Here is a 21,232-nt window from a genome sequence, read left to right as displayed (position 1 = left end):
TTCAAACACAACACACAGGCACTGCTTTAAAATCATTTTATACACAAACACAAAGAGGGATGTCCCCTCCAGCCTGCTGCTCTGCAGAGCTCCAGTAGTGTTTCTGATGGGATAATCTCTGCGTTGTGCTACAGCCCATGTGAGGAAGGGATTACATATTTATTTGGGGAGTTTTCATCCTGCCTTTACCATCTGTCACCAGTAGTGTGGCCATGGGACATTTACAAGCGCTTTACAGTGGAGTGATAGGATGAGTGGGTGTGAGAGACAGTGGCGTTGAGTGAGTGTGCATGAGTAAGAGAGAGAGAACGGGGGAGGAAGGAGCGGGAGCTGCTGACAGTATCCCACTTGAGAAACAAGCAAACGGCTGTAAACCACCTGTACTTTCACAAAACCCAAAATCCCCTTGACCCCTGCTGTGAGGGAATGTTCAGTAGTGAGTGAAAAGTTGTGGGCTTTCCACTGAAGTCAAGAATATCATGGATTTTTTTCCCATGCTCTCTGTTGGGATAGAAGTCTCTCCATAGATCCTCCTTTTAATGCCACAGTGATAAGGAACCAAATGAGCACTGATGTCATAATCCACATCCCTGTCAGCCTCAAGAAGGAGCCATTTCCTTCTGTATCCTCCATTCTGTGGGCTAATTTCATCTTCAAATTGTAGCTGTCATCACTGGAAGTTAATGACAGACTCCACCTTTCCAACTATAGGATGTTCATACTTCATGTCACATGGAAAACAACTTTCTGTCATGAGTTAAGTTTGACCAGGAAATATGACTATGTTCACTGTCGTCTTTAGTCTTCTTCAAAACAATGTGACCCGGTGAATCATTACAGATCACAGGTAGTTTTGCTACGCTGTAAAGAGATATGTCAATTACTCTTTCATTGATGCAACAATGAAAGACTATTTGGGGACAGTGCAACAAGTTGTACGCACATGTTATCATCTCATAAAGTTGATATGGTGAACATGTTAGCAAACAGTTTCCTATTTAGACATCTAGCAAACACAGAGCAGCATTAGCATTTGTTTGAAGGCACATTTTTGGACACCTGGTGATTGCAGAAATGTCAGTTTCCTAAGCTGCTCAGTGTTCCACTATGTTCACCAGCTAGCTAGCTAGCATATTAGCATATCCACACCAAAAGTGTGTTCAGCACCATCTGCTGATAATGCAAATTTCTTTAGTCCTCTGGCTTGTGATGCATTTCGTTAAATTACCTTGCTTTAGTTTTAGTGGTGCTTATGCCTCTTATTTACATTGGGACTGCCCATTCTTGAATGCACTTCAATGTGCATCAGCTTTGATACTTGTGCACCATAGGGCATAGAACCTGGTGCTGGTTTATTGCTTCACTTAAAACATTTGCTTTTTCACAGTGGGTCATATTCATGGCCTATGTAACAATGTTAGCAAACCTCCCAGGCTAACTGCAACCTGATAATGCAGCCTGTTATTAATAATATGAAGTAGTTGCATAGTCTCACACAACAATTAAACTTACAATTCCTACACAAACAGTCCGAGGCCTGAGTAAGTTAGTAAGTGCAAAACAAAGTCACTGAAACAGCGATACTGTGACAGTTGTATCTGTACTATTTACAGCACTACATATCAAACAAGGAAGTCTATGACAGCCTGCAGCTCAGGGGATATTTTATTCTTCTCTCACATACTGTATCTATTACTTGATATTGGCAAACCTACACTGAAAAAGACCCAATATTTTTAACTACCTAAAAGCTGGAAGACAATTCTGGAAAACTCACACAAAAATGACACAACTAATGTGATTGTGGCCTATTTACTACACTTTGAAGGCTAATGCTGGGCCTAATAAAGCTGACGCTAGCATTGCCCAGATGACTGGAATCTCCTCAGTAAACTGTCTTTCCGCTCTGTCTTGCATTTCTTGGTCAGATCCTTCTCACAAGCAAGTTGAATTCAATGAGTTTTCCGGGGCTGTGACACGCTTCTTCGGTGCTCAGTGAACACATTTTTCGAAGTGGAAAAAGAGTTCTCACAGCCTTTTACTGTAAATGTTAAATTCAATGATGCATGAGCTCTAAACTGTCTACGAGGGAAACAGTAGACAGCATCGCCTTTTACAGAGCACTCAAGTCAGGGTCTGCTTTGGCACCATGCACTGGCAAGAGTTTTCCCTGAGAAGAGCCAAACTGGAAAACTATCCAGGAGTACCTGTTTGGGTTTATCTGCCCAGAATTACACTGCTTCATTCTCTAAAATGAGTGCTTGCGGTAGCCGATACTTGCAGTGTGGATGTAGCTGCTGAATGACCATCCTCATTAGGTGAGCTTTTCTTGTTGGTAAACCACTTTCTTATGTTCACTTGCACAGAAATGTGATTGCTAATACTGACCCGAGTAGCCAGACGCTGGATGAGTTGCAGATTTCTCGTGGCATTCTGTGGTGCACTGTGGTGACAACAGTCTGCTGCTGAAGGTGCACCTGATTTTCACATGGTTCACACAACCAGATACATCTGACCAGTCTGTTTACATGATCACCAGGGGCGGGGCTTGCAGACAGGCAAGCCAGGCAGTTGCTTGGAGACCCTGGCCACTAGGGGGGCACCAGCCACTTATTTACAACAATGATTATTGATAGACCTCTGTTGGTCCCTGGACCTCACTTTGAGAACCATTAATCTATTTTTTCAGTATTCATCTCAAATGTCCCAGAAATTGTGTATTTATGTGTGCAAAATCCAAATTTTTGCGGTGTGCACGGGTGGGGTGGGTCCCCAGGGATTTCTTGCTTGGAGCCCTAAGAGACCCTAGCAACGCCACTGATGATCACCTCACAGGTTTAGCAACTGAGTCCCACAGACATCCTTTTGGCTACAACCTTATTCCCTTTACTGTAAGGTCCCACCTTTGTGAGTCTGCCTCACCAAGAGGCAGATGACAGAATACAGGATTACTCTTCAGCAAACTTGTATTCTAAATTACCTTCACTAAGCAACTTTTTCTTAATCTCTTTAATTAAATTTTCTGTTGTGACGGAATTTGGCTCAGTGTTGGCAAGTTCAAGCCACTGTCCAGACTCTCTCTGACAGACCTTAGCTTCGTTAGCTCCTCTAGCTCCCCTGGCTGTGAAATTGTTTTAAATGTTTCCATTTGCGCCATGACTCCATTTCTAAGGAATAACTGTTTCAACAGCCTAATGTAGTGATCTCTGCCGATGTGCAACCCAGAGACATATCAAGTTGAACAAGACCTTTAATGAAATAACAATCCAAGAAACCTACTCAGAGCATCAAATGATCAGGTATTAGTGGCACATATGACTTTATCTTCAGTGTGTTATAAGGACATTTGTAACTAACATTAGCATTGTAACATTAGCAAGGGGTAGAAAAATAGTGAAGGATGTAACTTAATGCTCACATGAAATATCAGTCAGCAGCACATTAGCTGTGCAGCTGCTAATTTAACTGACGGTCAGTCAGCTAATGTGCAGTTAAAGAGGTGCAGTTAAAGATCATTTCATTGTGTATGGTGTAAAAGAAGTGGCCCACTGTTACCTTTTCAGTGCGAAACAGCTAAAAAAAAAAAAAAATACTGGAGTAGGTTTTTTAATATACTTTTGTTTTTACTACGTTTTATTATATGAAATGTTGCTTTCATTTTGAAGTGAACAGTATGAGTTTAAAGTTCACAGTAATAAAACACTCACTCAGGACAGGTTTATGTTGTCAATTTGATTACAGAGGATATATATATATAACAGACAAGCGGAGAAATGCGACTGTTTCCAAATCTCACATCAGGGGACCTTGAAGGAAGTGATACTAAGACGAGATAAGATGAGATAAAACTTTATTGATCCCACGCCAGGGAAATTTACTTGTTACAGACAGCAAGAATAAAACTGAGAGGTAGAAGAAGAATACCACAAGCATCTCTCTGGCATCTCTGTTGTTATTGGTAAATATTTTCATATTATATTTCTCTCTTAATATTTCTCTTCTCATCTCTAAAATTGGTATTGTTAATCAAAAGTCCTTGAAAAAGTGGCCTTGCTCCAATTCCCAAGCTTTTCTGAACCAAAACAGTTTTTGAACAATTTTAATGTGGGTTAAGCAGTTTTCATATTTCATAATCTGCTCTTTTAGAAGTGTCAAATGATTACTGATTGTGATTCTTCCAGCGACAACCTTCAACACTGGGATGAATTTCAGGAAATAGGCCCACAGTTAAAGATACTGGGAAGCTCCCATCCTAGTTGTACTGCTCCAAATCTTGTCTAATGTTTATTATATGTGCCCCCTTCAGGGTGAATCATTCAGAAACACAATGTCTTCTTTCATTGCCACACTGATGATGTAACACAATGACATTACTTCTCTGAAGCCAAAGTGATGTTACACGTTAGATGGAAGTGCATTTTTAAGTTGAATAAAAACAAAACTGTGTTTATTCTCTGGAAACTTTGGGTTGTTACATTCTTAAACTACATGCCAAAAATCTGTGTGTTTTCTCAACTCCACCCTCCAGTTTGTGCAGGGTTGTCCACTTGTGTTGGTCGCTTGTCCTTGGCTCAGCTGCGGTTGATTTTAAGGTTTTACCATTGTTTGCAACACTTAAAATGAGTTAGCAACCAAAACTGTTTCTCCTCTGACCAGATGGTCTTGTGTGCCCTGTGAAGTCGCTTTAAAGCTAAAAGGCCATTACAACACACATAAGCATTTTCTGATCCGTTGCACCTATCAAAGGACAACCTTGTTTGCCAGGGTTGGAAAAATAAATCTATCTTATGATCTGACAATGCATGTCCATAAAAACTGCACATTAGCAGAGCAGCAGCAGCTTTAGTCCTGCATGTGCATCTACACAGGATGTGTTCAGGCACACTGAGTGTAGGTCGCCTGAGCTTTGCCAACACTTGCAGCACAACACACGCCATTAGGTTTAGGTAGTAATGCCTTGGTAGGCGAAGGCACAGATAGAATCATTGTACTTTTGGTTAAAATGGCTACTTTGTTAATGTTAGGGGACCTGCATCACCATGGTTACAGTAATAAACACAGTCTGCCGTGTAGAAGTGTAATGTTTTGGTGTCTTATCCACTCAAACCTCCGACCAGCTGTGGACAACTGCAGCTTTGTCGCTTGAACATAAACAAATGTCGTTTTTTGCCAGAGGCCTGATGCTGTCATTTTTTCTCAGTAGGACAGTCTCCCTAAAGTCATAGATATGTAAAACTGACCTCCAGCAGCCACCACTGAGATTTCTTACTCAGTTTAATCTGATGGTGCAGATAGCTTTCGTTTTATTTGTCCAGTTTTTGATTGTTGTGTCTGAAACTGTCTTCTGATTTCAGCCTCCACCCCAGTACAATGGAAGTGAAAGGAATTTTGCTCGTGGTGCTCACAGCATGGAAAAAAGACATTTTATCTTCAAGTGTCCTCGTTAGTGCGGCTCACTGTAAAAGTTTCTTTGGAACTCTTTCATCTAGAGATAGCAGCTCAGTTAAAAACAGGTTACAGTGAGGTCTGTGAATTGTTTCTAGAGTGAGATATTGCTTAAACATTTTGAAATGTTATTTGTCAAGCTTTCAGCACCAAAACTTAAATTCCATTGACCTGCATTTATTTATTTATTTTAAATTCATTTAATTGTGAGTGTGTGTGTGCAATCTCACAATCTCCTTCTTTCCTTTTGAAGTATCCATCATTCAAAAGCAGTTATTTTTCATATACTGTACGATGACTGTATAATATGTGCTCTTCGTTATTTTAACAGGACATCTAATAGGTGACTCTAACAAATGGTGTAATCAGGTAACTATAGTCTCTTTCCATGGATGTTCCCCAAACCTGCATAAATAATGCAGAGCACATATTTAACAAGTCCCTAGAAAATGACAGAAAATGGTTTCGTCGAGTGAACGGTAGCGTATCTAGCACCCTGCTCCTCATGACGTCCTGATTCTTGTACCCTGAAGCTACCGGATCTCAGATGAATCCTGTGACTCCTCTTTCCTCTCAGTCTTCCGTCCTTCTCTCGGGCTTAGAGCAAAGCATGAGACATCTTCGTGTGTTTTTGTCTATGATGCTGGAGAGAAACTGATACTCAGATCTGAGCTGTGGGAGCAAGCGGAAAAGATGCCCTAAAAACAGCACTTCAATCTGCTTTTCTCTGTTATGGTCCCAAATGAGAAACGGAACAATTTAGCCCCCGGTAATATCTTTGGTGGCCTCTCTTGTGTCTAATTAAAAAGGCTAGCGTTTTAGTGAGTACATATAAAGCAGTGATTGAGGTGATTTTCAGTCTGAGCTGTGCCAGCTCTACGGGACAGCTCTGTGGGAACACTTTCAAGAACTCCATTTTTATTTGATCATGTTTCAGCTCAACCCGGCTCCTCAAGGATCTAAACGCAGTTTAAAACCCAGAGACACAGGTTGTAAATGTGATAAATGAGAGGAAAGATGAAGTGAGGGCCACGTAAATGGATTAAAGAAAGCTCTGTTATTCTTTCTCTGCATCTGGAATTATCCTTTTGCCAAACGTGACTTGAGCCAGTGGGTGTCAGTGCACTGATTCGCAGAGGGCACAGCTCGAAAACCACTAAGCCAGCAGGGCCACGACTGATGGTCCACGCAAACATATTCACATGTTTTCCCACACAGCAGCTGTCTCATATTAATCTAATGAACAATAAACTCCCCATCATGATTGGAATCGCAATTTAAAACTCACTGTGATGTGTTCGGAGAGGAATTACAACCACATGGTACTCCCGCCCGTAAGAGAGGGACAGGAAACAATGAGTTCCCTCATAAAACCACAGCCATGACATAGCTCTGGAGATGACAATGCTGGTGAGTTGTTCAGTTCTTCAGACACTCGGTTGGTTGGTGTACCACTTTGGTCCAAGCTAAAATGTCCAAATATCCCAACTATTAAGGCCAATTTCAGTTGTTGGAGGGGGCTCAGTTGTCAGGGTGGCCTTGGCCCCTCTGGCCATACTGAGTTGTTGAACAAATGTATCACAATAACCTCTGCGTTGACAAGAACTGCTTCTCTTTGGTGAGGTGTGTGATTTCAGATAGTATTAATGATAATGACGATGATGATGATGCTTCTCACAGCTGGTTCAGTCAGTCTTGAGCAGAATTGAGTCTTTGCAAGAGTCAGCTTTGAAAAGAGCTGCTCACAGTAGAAGGTCGCTGCTTTGCAGCTCAGTGTTTCGTGCTCTAGGTTGTCAGGGACATCAGCTGGTTCCACATTAACAGCGCAGCAAATATGTTCAGTGCCTTTTCTTTACTTTTCATGTCCTGAAACCTCTCACCAAATGCCTGAAGGAGTTTTCACATTCAGCAGCATATTCAGATGTTACAGCAGGCTTTTGTTCTTTTTCAGTCGGAAACTGCGCACTTTCCTCTTTCCAGCTGCACTTTCCATAGCTTCAATTTCACCTCAAATGATTTCACATTTGAAAGCAGAGAGCTGAGAAGCTGCTGGAGCTTGAGGTTCAGGTCTGAGAGGTTCTTGGTAATGTCCACCATGAAGGTCAGCTCACACAGACACTTGCTATCACTGAGTTTCCACACCAGGTTTTCCTTCATCTCTCTGAATTATTCCAGACAAACTGACACTTTGGAACAATTTTACTTTGTCCGGCACGAGACAACATGTAGACCTTATTAAATTACCAGCCTCATTGATAAATCGAATCCTTTCATATCCACAGTGAAGCCCATCACTCATCACCAGCACATTTAGCCGCAGTATATCAGACATGGAAATGGTATTTTCAGTTCCTGAGCAGCAGAGACAATAAGGCATTTCTTTGCAACTATCCAGCCCAGGGCCGCACAGGTCTGAGAGATATTAAAGCAGAGTGACAGATCTAATTATCACCTCCCCACTTCTTCTGCTCCAACTCTGATGAAAAGTACTACATCAGACATCCTATGCCCTCAAACTAACTTTCACCTTTGCTAATAACTAGGAGTGTAGTTATCTGGAATACCTGCTGAGGGCATGTCTCAGAATAGACAGAAAGGGATTTGCAATAAGGCTGGATTTATGAAAGGAGGAGACCATCATTATTCCAGAGCTTGCTGCAGTAACTGTGCAAATGCCCCCTACTTGTTATCTTTCACCTTTCCCCCCTCTCTTTTTCCATGTTTCTCATTTTCTCTTCTCCAGATTTCATAATGATCCAAAGTCACTTTTGCAAAAATTTAGAAGGTGTCTCAGTTTCTCCACCTCACCCCCTGTCTCCTCTCCATCTTTTCCTGTTTCTGGATTGTAAGGGGTTCCACTGTTCCTGCTGCAAATGGCCCTTGATGGGGCTCCAGAGGCTCTGCTGAAAGGAGGTTTTATTTGCACACGCGTGCCGAGCAGCACTCTCAGACAATACCAACTGCAGGAGACCCACTCCGCTGACCTCTCCACCACTCAGCATCTGCTCCCAGATCCTCTTTCACTCCCATAGAAATCCCTCAGAAAGAGACAGCAGGCCCCATTCTGCTGGTAGGATGTTATATCGCCCCTGTGGATTGGTATACTTCTGCAGAGCTTACACTTTGCTGTGCCTTTGTTCCACTAAACTGTTATCTGTTGTGTTGTCTCCTTTTGTCTCACAGTATGCTCGCTGTTCATAGTGACTGTGCATCATTAGACTAATGGACTCTGCGTTTGTCCCTGTTTGCTCACATATGCATCCCTGTTAGCTATACGTAATTCCTGTCTAGCAGCGGTTGTCGTGGAAACCTTGGCCAGGTCTGGTCTCCAGCTGCTGTCAATGACTGAAGCATGCTGGGACATGTGGTGACGCGGTTTGGTTAATCATCAGCCACCATGTCAGATCTGCAGCCACATGATGTCTGATGGCTGCACTCAGTTTCAAAACCATGAAACACACAATGTTTATGCAGAGCGAGACAAATTCATCGAGCGTGTCACAGCTAAAATGGTGACAAACTAAGAAACGTGAAATATGTATTTGCATTCGTTTTATCTCATCTCTTTCCCCATCTTTATTGTGCATGAGCTGAGGATGCCTGTGGGTGTGAGGACACCACAGGTCAGTGACTATTCACATAGATAGTGATTTGCATTTTTCAGAGGACTTAACAATGAACTGAGTAAATAAAGCATGCCATTATTCGTTTGTACTTGAAACTAAGAAGATTATAATAAATCCGCCATGGTCTACCCTGCACACCAATATGGTGCCTTACAATGAGGATTTTCACCTTTTTGTCGTATTTGATTGGCATTATGTAGCAGATGCCTGAATCAGAATCAACTTTATTGGTCAAGTATGTCCAAGGAAGAGTCCAGGTTCCAGCTGCTTTCAAGCAATTTTTATGTGTATTTTTAAGTATTGCGTTAAAAAGGTTGATGGAAACAGCCAAATGCAAAAAATTTTCCAAGTAACTTCTGATGCAGCAAGCATTTAACTTATGACTAATCAGCTCTTTCAGCTCTGACAGAAGGAGAAGAAGAAGCTGTTTCTGCTACTGGCATGACATGAATGAATGATTACAGCTTGCCTTAATGGAAAAAATTCCTGATGACCTCTCTACATTTTTCTCTCATAGATGGCCAAGGTGCCTGATTTTGTTGCAATAAATGCCAATAAATGTCACGTAATCAACACATATTCCAAACTAAATGACAAACTATTTTGTTTGTTACTGCCTTCAAAAGTGATGATTATGACCAGTGCCTTCAAAATCACTACCATCACAAATCACACTTTCATAAATGTGATTTATAATGTTCCATCTCTATGGAAAAGGTTTAGTTATAGGTTTAGGCTACTAACACTACTTGATAGTGCTTGGGAAAGATTGCAGTCATAGATAAAGGAAAGTAACAGTCAGTGTCAGGGTTGACTCTTGTCCACCTAGCCATTCATTCTGAACTCTCTAAGGTTTGCAGCACTACGACATAACAGTACTTCTGCTTTTGCTCCTCAGTCACTGTTCACATGGACATAAAATGGCACTTATCAGGACAATGCAAACATACTAAAGGTTGATTTGAGTGTTTCCGCAAATGCCTTATGCTGCCATTTATCCAGTAATGAAAACTATTCAGGTATTCAAAGCATATCTGCTGACAGATATACACAGTAATATAATGTAACATCCACATATCCGCAGCCTTTATTCTTGTGCAAACATCAGAGCATTCTAAAAGGATTGTCAGAAACGTTAAGTATCCAAGGTTCAGCAAAAGCACACCAAACCTAAACATAACAGAGCTGAATAACATCTGCTGATGATGCTTGTGGTATTAGTCAGAGATGTGCCCTGAAGCTAAGAAGATATGGATGGAATTAATGGAAGCCATGGAACACAAAAACTGTCATGCAGTGTATCAGCTGAAGTTGTATGCAGAGTCCCTCCTGATACCAGTTGAATTGTAGCAAACCATGAGCTACACCACATTATCTAAGTAAGTTATATAACGCAATTTTATGTACAGACTTGCAGAGATGCGTCTCAGTCATGTTGCAGAGAGGACTGCAGGCCAAAGCAGGACTTTCTTTTTATAGAGGTTAAGGTCAACACAATGACAGCTGCATTATTAAAGCAGGAATTAAAAGGTACTGTACAAAGGAAGGATGTTCTAGCAATGCATTCACGTACACCGCCAACATCAAGTCAAGCAAGGAAGTGCACTTCAGGCCCTTCCTCTAGAGTGGATCTGGAAGGTTACATGACATGGGCACAGTCTGACATTTCTTCCTGAAACTTGTCTGGCCAGTGTCCAGTCACTGCTCTTCTTACAGCTGTGTCCCTTGCATGACAAAAAGCTTAACCTTTGTGCAATGACGCATTTCATGGGGAGACTTTCAGGATTCAGGGTTATAAAATGTTAGATTATAAATTGTAAATTGGTCAAGACCAAAGCATGATATTTTGACTTGTTCACTAGTCATTCTAACTGTAACTTATCAAATCCAAATGGAATTGCTTGTTTGTTTTTACAGGACAGTTTTATAGGGACATATCGTATAAATACTGATGAATGCAATTAGGAAGCTATTTTCATTTCCAGTTGTTTGTGTTGTCTTGAACGTGCACTAGCTTTAGCCAACCAGGCTCTTCAAAATCCCAAACCCAGATTTTTACAATTGTCTGCAGAGGTGATACATGGAACCAAATGTGGTCAGCCTCTCATTGTGCTATGAGCACTTTCCACCAACTGTCTTCACCTCAAATGTGCATGCCATGTGTGTGACTGCAGTGTCTCATTTAGCAAACCAAACCTTGAGGTTGTGGTCCTGATTTCATCTTGATTAACATCCCAGCCAGGCTAAAGTATTTGTTATGGTTACATGGTTGTAATCATTACAAGTGATGGGGAAATGGGGACATGTAAATATTTAGTGGGTAATGCTTTAAACATAAACATGAATGTACAGCATTTTGCAGCCTGCTGTTTAACAGGGTTGTCTCTCTCCCCAATAGAATTATTATATGTTTTCACATACAATAGTATATATGTAAAGCATGATGCACAATCTAGAAACAACTCACTGGAAGTAACTGAACAAGTTGCAAAATGTGAGTGAAACTGAGTAAAATTGATAATAATGGAGTGGTAAAATGGAACTGAGTACATTTACTCAAGCACTGTGTTTAAAGTCCTTTTAAGCCTTAAGTTCTTGTCGTTTCCATGTCAGAGGGAATTATTGTACTCTTTACTTTCCCATTGCATAGAGCTATATGGTAGCTGTTTTCCACATTTAACGGACATAAATATGAAAGTGCTATTGATCTTCTCATTTAACTCTGCACCGAGGTCAACAGCCTCTCAGTGAACGTGGCTGAACCGGGATGCCAGTTTAACAACAGAAAATGCAGTATCAAAGTCTTTTAGAGCGACTCTGACCAGGACTCCTCTGAGGGCGATGAAGACACAACGAGTTCAGGCAGGGACAGGAGAGATAGGAGGCAGGAGGGAGGTCAGGCATCAGTCAGAGCCCACCCCAAGAGGCCTGAGTTGGGGGTGGGGTCAGCTCTGGGAAGCCAGGCACAAAACCAGGCAAGAAAGCCATGTTTGTGTTGTTGTGTTATTGGACTGAGGGATCACCTCTTGAGCTTGAAGTGGTATTATGAGACAGGATGGACTAAGGCTAGCTGGTTAGCATGCAAACCTCAGTAGATATTTCTGCAACACAATACATAGAGCAGACCTGTCAACCCTCCCATATTCCCAGGGTTTAGTCTTCTCTTCCACTGTCCTCCCTTTTAATATTTTCCTTACATTTCTTAAAAAGAAAAAAAAAAGCGTTGGCTGTAACATTATGGGGAGGTTTAACCAGTTGGCCAATTTGATGTGTTTGCTGCATTCCCATCTGGTACAGCAGGTGGCAGTGTGTAGAGCAGAACCTCCGTCCACATCCAGACCAAACAGCAAGTCAATCTGGACTCTACCCCAATTCGTAAACTGGCGGTCCCAGGTCACATCCAGCCCACCACATTTCCATCCAGCCCACAGAATTTTAATGAATTTGTTTTTTTCTTTTTTTTAGTCTGGCCCCCACAGAAAAAAATCTGGCCCTCAGACAAATGCAGTTGAGGACCCCTGCCACACCTCGTGTGAATAGGCTACAGTACGTTATGAAGGATCACATTTTCTATTTTGAAATAAATTTACTGACATTGAATCCACCAGAGATGAGATCTCAAAATCACATCTGAAGCAAAATGTCTAAGTGTAGATATACATATTTTCATTTCTATAAAGTAGACATGTTCACAACATTTCATTTTCAACCAGGTGTCTGATTCTGACCACATAACTGTCACTTCATGTAGGAACTGGTTAACTCAATCCTTGTTGCTCTGATATTTTAAGGCTAGTGGTTGTCTAGTGGTGATTTTAGGATTCACTATGTGTCTCCTCTCCTCTCTAAATGTCAGGGGGATGTGGACAGTGGTGAGGGTGGTGGGATGGCCCAGGGCGGGTCATTTTCCCTTATTGTCAAATCCCAGTGTTGACAGTTGTGTCCTTTAAAGGAAAAAAGATCTCCTTCCACCACTGTAATTATGTATTCCTGTCTTTCACGCAGCGTCATTTTATTCAGAATCCATGAATTCATATATCTAACTTTACCTCGCCCTGTCCTTCACAGTGCTATTACCTAAGAGCCTGCAGCTTCAGGTCCTGAAGTAAACACAGGGGTGTCTCAAATTGAGGCCTGTGAGGTCACCATGGATACGTGATGACAGCTCAAGTCAGGGGCCTGACTCTTGAGGGGTCACCCAGTCTGTCTACCAGGGGCCTGACTCTTGAGGGGTCACCCAGTCTGTCTGCCAGGGGCCTGAGGCACAGGAGGAAGTATGACAGGTGAAACAGTGAGTGTTGAGAGTAAAGAATGTGACCACTTGCTCTCTGAGATTCTGGATCCATACTTAGCCTCAGGCTTGCATGTGCTTTGGTTTTTAAACAACAAAGTCTGCGTGGAGCTTATGTATTCATTAATAGCCTAAATCTACAAAAGGACAAAAGTGAATCCAGGTCAGTACACCTTCGCAGATCAAAGGCTACCGTTTAGTTAATTCCTCATGGTCACCTCCCGACCTCCTGCTCCATAAATACTCCTCGCCATGGCAGCTCAGCGCGGCAGTGACAGCGTTAAAACCGCTCAGCCAGTCTCCACCTTTTATGTAAATGGCAGTGCGAGTGAGTGGGACCCGAGGCGGAGAGAGCGCACAGTGAATGGGGGGGAGTTGCCTTCACGATCCCTGCGCTCACAAGAAGGAGGTGTGGGTCTCTGTGTCTAGTGTTTGCATCTATTCGGAGGAAAGAAGCGATACACCACCTTTGGATGCGAACGTACAATCATGTCACGAACACTGGACTGTGCAACGACACCGTCTGAGTAATCCACAAAGGCGATAAGCGGACTCTACGGGAATAAAGAAATGGGTGGCCAGATAACACGAAATGCCTTTTACGGTAAGAAATAAATATTAACGCTGTGTTGTTTTAGCCTATGTGTCCAGTTTGAGCCATTTGGCTGTAAAGAGTGAAGTGTTTAATTCATGGAGTGTTAGCTGTGTTCACAGTAGGCTAGCAGCTGTGTTATCAGGTACCATACTGCCACTACTGCCTATTCTTTGGTCACAGTTACGTCACTCCGCTAATTAGAATAGGGGTCTCGAGACGTGCAGCTGCGTTCACTTGTCTTTTGATTGATGCGATGCAACAAACAGGATGTGACCGCCTCCTCGCGCTCTCACCGGCACTTATAGCGCATGTTTAAGTGTTCCAAACAGTTTAGATAGCGTGGACATGTCAGTCTCAGTGAAGGATGGAAAGTTGTGGGGTTTCCCTCTGCTCGGCTCTGTGCTGTGCTTTCCCCTCATTAATAAAAGGACAGCGCGTGCAGCTGTGCTGTAGGAAATCGATGCATTGATTTCCTATTGCAATATCCTGCATGTGAACAGTGAGGTCAAAGCATCTGTCTCACATTGTGATTTATGGCTGTAAGCTAGCAACTACCTGCATAGCTAAACATGTGGTAGTTTGAGTTGGGCTTGAGTTTTTACAGTAGTACCAAACAGACCTTGGGGTGCTTGTGTGTGATCCAGGGGTCTTTGGGGTTGCAGGTCTGCTGAGGAGCTCTCAGGGACTCTGTGGCTTTACTGGCAGATAGTAACCGGCAGAAGTCATCAGTGGAGCCTCAGTGTTCAATGGAAAATGTAGGCCAGCTTCAGGCCTTGTGGGTCTTGCTTAATGCTCCCTGCGGTGACAAACAAATGCCCATCATGATATTTTTGTACAATAGAAATAGTCCACCCAGCCCCCCTCTCTTTCTTCCTCCCTGACATTATAAGAAGATAATAGCAATGCTGGAGATACAGTGTCAATAGTAATATGATTCTGAACTCTGTCATTCTGTAGAATTAGCATCTTATTGTGATATATATAAGTGAACCTATGGGAGTTAAGTCAAGCCTCTGTTCCTAGAGCCTCTTCTGATTTTGACCACCTGATCGTTCTAATTAAAGCCCCAAGATTAATCCTATTAGTTAAAGAGGGACAGACTAAGACAGCAGGAAGAGGAGGCTGTAACGCCTTTGTGATCAAGGTCAAATACCTCACTAAATTACTTTTTGTAAGGTGTGTGCATTCAGAGGTTCCCTGATTAATTACCTGTTAGCTCATCGTGTAAAAAATAATATTAAACAGGTGAGTTTTACAGTTAAGCTTGTATCAAACATCTTCAGAGTAGGTGATCTTCTGTTGTGAAAACATGGTAAAATCCCAAAGAACTAATACAGTACTGGTTTCACTCTGTGTTAATTGATCAATTTTACAACATTCTCAGTTTTGGTATTATTCTAGTTTATCCAATGTGTATTTTGCATAATACTTATGAACTCTTGTCATTGGTCCATTTTCTGACACATATCTGAATCTGCTCAGGGCTCATTGTTAGGCTAACATTTAATGTTGTGATCTTTTCCTGACTTGTGGATGAATGACATCTGGTGCCATTATTTCTAAAGATGTGGATCTGAGCCACAGCTGTACCATACAGTGGGTGATCCACTTCCATAGAACATAAACTTTGTAAGTGGTCCACGTCTCCCCCCTGTTTTAGTGCATTCTTATAATGACTAAACTTAGACTCAAGCTGTTTCTGTGCCTCACAGTTCTGATGGAATGGGCTGCATCAAAATCACCTTGTAAATAAAGGAAACCACCTCTGCAGTCCCATTTTATAGTTTGCCATTGTAACTGACTGCCAGTCCTTCATGTGGACAAGTTTGGATCGCTACTTTGTAAATTTGGTCCCCTCTATGTTTTTGTATCTTATTTCCAGATGTCCGTCACATAGCTGTCCCATCTATATCTGCTTCACTGGCTCTGTTCCTCAGTGGGCAGTGTGGTGTTGTGCATGCTGGCTCAGTCAAGACACTTAAATGGAATGAAATATTCAGCTGTTTCATTTGGGACGTAAAGCTGTCTGATAATCACTGCTAACTTACATTTAGAAAAGTTGTGTTGATAGTGGAAAGAGGAGAGGGTTAATCTGAACTTCATATTAAAGTACAAGTGTTGCCATGGTGATCCACAGCCACTAATAGAAAATATGTGATTGCGTCTGCTGCTTCTTTCTAGAGCTGAGAGGAAACAGCAAAGTTTACGAAACCAGAGTATCATACTTGAACCCTTCCAGCGATGTTTTCCTCCATACTTGTACTTTCAGGAAATGCAGCTGGCAAAGAACTAAAACCTGAAACGATCCAGAAACATGGAGGAATGAGAAAGATGTGGTTTACAGAGAAAGACATTATGCTTTCTAAAGTTGCACCTCTGCAGGCTGTTGTTCTCAGGTGTGAAGCACCAGAGCACATCCAAACAGTGTTTGCTAAGTTGGTTGCATAATTGAGTCTGCCGAGTGTGTGGGAGCTCCACTTCTGTGCTCCCGATTGACTGAAAGTGGGCCAGTGTCTGAAGCTGCACAGGCTGATTCGATGGAGCGTCTGGCTGCATTCGATGTGAATTGGATTCAATATCCAAATGAAAAGTGGAGACTGAGCTGAAGCAATGCTATATACATAACAAAGTAAAGTTTCTGAACTTCCCACTGAGATCTCAGTGATGTCATGGGATATGCCTCAGGTTCTCGAGTGCCAAATAAAGGCAGTGGCTAGTTAAATACAGCGTTCAAGCCACAGGGCACCACTGAAAATCTTTCCCTGTTCTTCTTGTTCTGTCTTTATTTATTTTTTTTTCTTTCTCTTTGTGCGAGTGAGGGCAAGACCGAGAAAGACATAGCTTTAATCAGGCCTGCACAGTTGCTATGCAGTGACAGGAACATATGTCTCAGGCTCAGGTGGCGTTGTTAAGAGTGAGTGTCGGTGTCGCCCATATAATTCTTACTACTCCTGACTTAAGGCAGCATGTTCTGGGGCAGCAGTCTGTCACCTACATCAACACACAGGGATAGATCCCCTGCAACCCTAACCTCCCTACTTGTCCAGCATGTGTGTGTGTGTGTGTGTGTGTGTCTGTGTATGAGTTTGTGTGTCTCCTGCCAGCCTTTTCATCCTCATCCTCATGATGGGTCACCTTCAAGGCAGCGCCCACATAATGACTTCCAGCCAGTACTGAGGAGCATCTTGCCTGCTTTCAGTCAGTACATACTGCATATCATTCCGCCTCTCCACCAGCCTGCTCTCTTCCACTGCCAAAGAAGCATCATTGGATTGCATTGTGCTCATTGCATGTGGCCTTGCAATATTATTACTTATTGATTGCTGTTGTGTAATCCTGCTCCTGAAGTGGAATGCGGTAACAGCGGGAAGACTAGTGGGCTGTAGTAGATGACGTCAGCCAGACTTCATCATCTCCACTGTCTCACCTTTCATGCCAGGTCATTGCGAAGTAAATTATTGATGGCAGTGTCTTTACAGTAGGTAAACCCAGGCTAGGACACTAGAAAGGTATTCTTTTTGATGGTAAAGACCAGTTAGTCTCTTCTAGAGCTGCACAATATCCAGTGTCAACATCGCCCCCATGCCTCCCACTCTATAGGCATATGGACATTTTGTGCAGGTCTTGTCTGTGACATGTCCCAGTTTGTGGATGAGGTAAGGCAAATTAGCTCAAACTCATCATGCTAAAACTTTTTTTGTTTCCGGATACAAACAGAAAACTTGCAAGGTTCTCATTTTTTATGACTAATCTACAGCAGGCCCCGCTCGTCGCCTACCACAACCTGAAAATGAGCACTGTGTGTTTTGCTTGTTTGATAAACTGATTAAGTGCTCCCCTTCACCAAAGCACATAGCAAACTGATCACTGTGCACGCACAGTCTGCCTATCAGCTGCCTGTTAACATGCACGCAATGCAGCTATTGTCACAGATCATGTGGCCTGGAAGCTGGAGGCAGGCGTTCAGTTACGCAAGGCGGCGTCTGAGTGCGTATGGTCAAGTTATCAGCGGCGTCTCATCCCAGTGCTGGTTAACAGTTAAAAAGGTGGGGCACCCTGTAGATCACCAGGCTGAGTCCATACAGCAGCAGCCCAGTTTAGAGTCTATCCTAGGTCTTTAGCTGCATCTCTCTCTCTCTCTCTCTCTCTCTCTCTCTCTCTCTCTCTCTCTCTCTCTCTCTCTCTCTCTCTGCCTTGCCTTTCCTGTCTCTCTCCAGCTGTCACTATCTAATAATAAAGCAGAAATGGCAAAAAAAAGGAAAGTTGTTGTCACGGGGCTGCTCTGTGTCCGGATGTAAGAAACTCTTAACACACACACACACACACACACACACACACACACACACACACACACAGCAAACACACAAACCTTTTGGTATCCAGGTCAATCTGTAATGTTACTCACATATAGATGAATCAGTTTGTTGCTTGAGTTTGAGAAACTATAGAAATAGTAGATCACATGTAAATAACACAACTGCAACACACAAGTTCAGCTGTAAAGTTTATTAAGAGACGTGTTGCTTTTGTCAAACACCTCTCTACCTGTTCTCTCTCCCCTTTTTGGAAATTATTCACTGGAATCATACACGTCAATATAGTGATAACTCCCATTTAGCCAAAAAATACACTTAATACATCACTACATATATGAGTCTGGACAGACATGGATGTAAACTACAACGTTGGTGGTGAAGGGATACAACCGCAGGGTGGTAATTCTATTTTCCACTATAGTCCAGCTGTAGTTTCTGTTGTTCATAGCCAATAGGTCCAGGGATAACTGCTAGCCATTATATTCATGATCAATTAGTCTGCCTATTATATTTCTACTTAATCATTGCATCTGTATTTAATACAATGGCCAACAAGAACAAACACGTTGCAGCAGCCCAAAACGCTTCCGTCAGGAGAAACATGCTGCAGCTTCAGAAACAACACCAATTCAAGAAGACATGAAAAACAAGCCAAAACAAGTCCATTAAGAGCAAATAAAATACAGTCTGAAGCACACAAAGTCTGAAAAGTAATGCAAGAGAAGAACGCTGCGTATGACGTGAACACAGCGGAGGTTCTCCTGGCCTCGAGCGGACGTGCTAAGTGGTGCGTTTGATTTCAGACTCTGTGGTTCAGACTTTGTATGGTTTCTGTATTTGCACTGTTTGCTGTCAATGTATTTGTTTTGGCATTCTGCAGCACAGTTTTTTCATTTGCACCGTGTTTGTGTTGTTGTTTGTTTTTGTTTATGAACTGGCATCATTTCTGAAGCTGCAGCACATTTCTCCTGATGGAAATGTTTTGGGCCATTGCAGCACCTTTGCCCTTGTCAGCCACCGTAATTCAAGATGCTTAATTCCAGTTGTTTGTTGCTGGCAGCTTCTCAGCTGTGAGGTTTTCTATTTTGTAAGTTGAATACCTTTTGGTTTTTAGGCCATCAAAACAAACCCTTTGACTCAAGGTAATTGGGATTGTTTTTCACTATGACTGGCATTTTATGGACTAAATGGTTGATTAATCAGAAAAGAAATGGAACTGATCATTTTTAGTTATAGCCATGCATTAGACTACTAATGCCATCACATAGCCTCTCCTACATGAGGGCAAAGGTAAAAATGTGAGCAGGTTGTATCTTCAGAGGTATTCTCCATGAAGATCAAGAGAAAGATAACATCTTTGTCCGGGCCAGCTACTGAGGCAGTTCTTGCAACAGACTTCATGTACTTTAAATTCCAACAAAGAAGTAGAGCAAAGTGGGCCAGCAGTCGGTGGAAGTACTGGACTTGAATTTTGGTTTGCTCTAGGCAAACACTTTATCATTCTGGGCAGAAAGTAGACACCTGTGAGATCATAGAAAATGTCTTTGAAACATCACTCTGCTGCCAGACACCAGATACAATAGACTAATGTGAAGACAGTGACAGGGTGAGTGAATGAATGAAAACAACATGGCAGGTCAGTCAAATTTTTCGGATGTTATAATATGAGCTATCATAAGGCAAAAAAGCTGCCACCAAACAGCATCTTCTCTAGAGTAAATAGTTTTAAATGTCAGGATTACCTGATGTTCTTCTGACAGGTGTCATTATTGAAACTCCCACCATGCATCATTACCATAGGTAAAAGCCATCTATCAGTGCGTCACCATTGAGCTAACAGGCTACATCATGACAAATCTATCAGCACGTCAAGCCTTTGGTAACCACCAGCATAATGAGTGATGAGTCCGTAATGAGTGTCCTCAGGTAGAATAGCACCTACAGCTTCAGTTACTGTCTCTGCCACATTAGCAGTCTCGCTGTCATTGAGCCACACACAGCTTATTGAGTTCCACACACACAACCTGTTTCTGTGTAGCGCCTGTCACCTAACTGTATAACTGTACATATGATGAACTTTGGACATCAGTAAGAACAGGAACTGTAAAATCCTGTGAACTGCAATGTTAAAGGCACCACACATAACCTGGGAGCTTCTGCCGGTGCATAGAGTGTATAAAGCCATCTTGCCTGAGCTGTATTTTAAGCATCCAAGCCTAAATGATAATGTGTGTGATTAATGGTCGCTATTATTGCATGATTCATTTCACAGTTGGTGTTACATCAGGCTGAAATGCCATTTTGTCATGAGTCAGTGGGATTGAATACATCATCCAGACGCTGCTATGTAAACATCATTAAGATGTTGTTTGTCATTGCCCTCCAGGCTTGTTGGCGGTGTTGTAAATGACACTGTCAAGAGATCTATGGAGAACAAAATCAAATAAAGAACTTGAGCAGGAAGAGTAACATTTTACAATGCTAACCTTTGTAAAAGAGCCAACGTGTGCTTTTGTCTTTCATGCGCTTGTAATGATTGGAATTATTCCAAGAGAAGAAGATTAGCGTGAAAGCATAACAGTCCACATGACATGGAAATAATGCATAAGCTGTTTTCTTAACAGCTTGTTTCGGTGATCCATCTAAATTATAGCAGTTTGTCTTATGGTTACATATTCCCAAACATTAAGGTAAGAGACTATCACAGACCCACACAGGCTCTGTGTGTGTGTGTGTGTGTGTGTGTGTGTGTGTGTGTGTGTGTGTGTGTGTGTGAGAGAGAGAGAGAGAGAGAGAGAGAGATATGCTGGGCTTTACAGAGGGACTGGGTTGATATGTGGGTTACCTGTGCTTCATAAGCACTGCTGCTGTTGTGACTGAAGACTGTAGACTCGTCATGTTTCCACAGGGCTCATATTAGGCATAATGGTTCTATATGGTGGAGATCTGGGTCAATGGT

The 21,232-nt window shown here is 42.3% G+C and overlaps 1 protein-coding gene across 2 annotated transcripts in view; it reads left to right on the top strand.

The window, feature by feature from the left end:
- Positions 1–21,232, top strand: part of neurl1aa (neuralized E3 ubiquitin protein ligase 1Aa) — a 76,535-nt gene that overhangs the window by 20,873 nt on the left and 34,430 nt on the right. The window contains exon 1 of one of the 2 annotated variants that reach the window (XM_076728290.1): positions 13,740–13,966. The exons of the other annotated variant lie outside the window; for it this stretch is intronic. Coding sequence (XP_076584405.1) covers positions 13,933–13,966 — 34 coding nt within the window. The 5' untranslated portion in view covers positions 13,740–13,932. Of the gene's footprint in view, positions 1–13,739; positions 13,967–21,232 lie in introns of those variants that run through there. 2 annotated transcript variants of the gene reach the window in all.

The sequence above is a fragment of the Chaetodon auriga genome, chromosome 4 (assembly GCF_051107435.1).
Source record: "Chaetodon auriga isolate fChaAug3 chromosome 4, fChaAug3.hap1, whole genome shotgun sequence".
In the NCBI taxonomy this organism is placed as follows: Eukaryota; Metazoa; Chordata; class Actinopteri; order Chaetodontiformes; family Chaetodontidae; genus Chaetodon; species Chaetodon auriga.
Note: the sequence above shows the minus strand (reverse complement) of the source record. Positions and strands in the feature narration are given on the sequence as shown.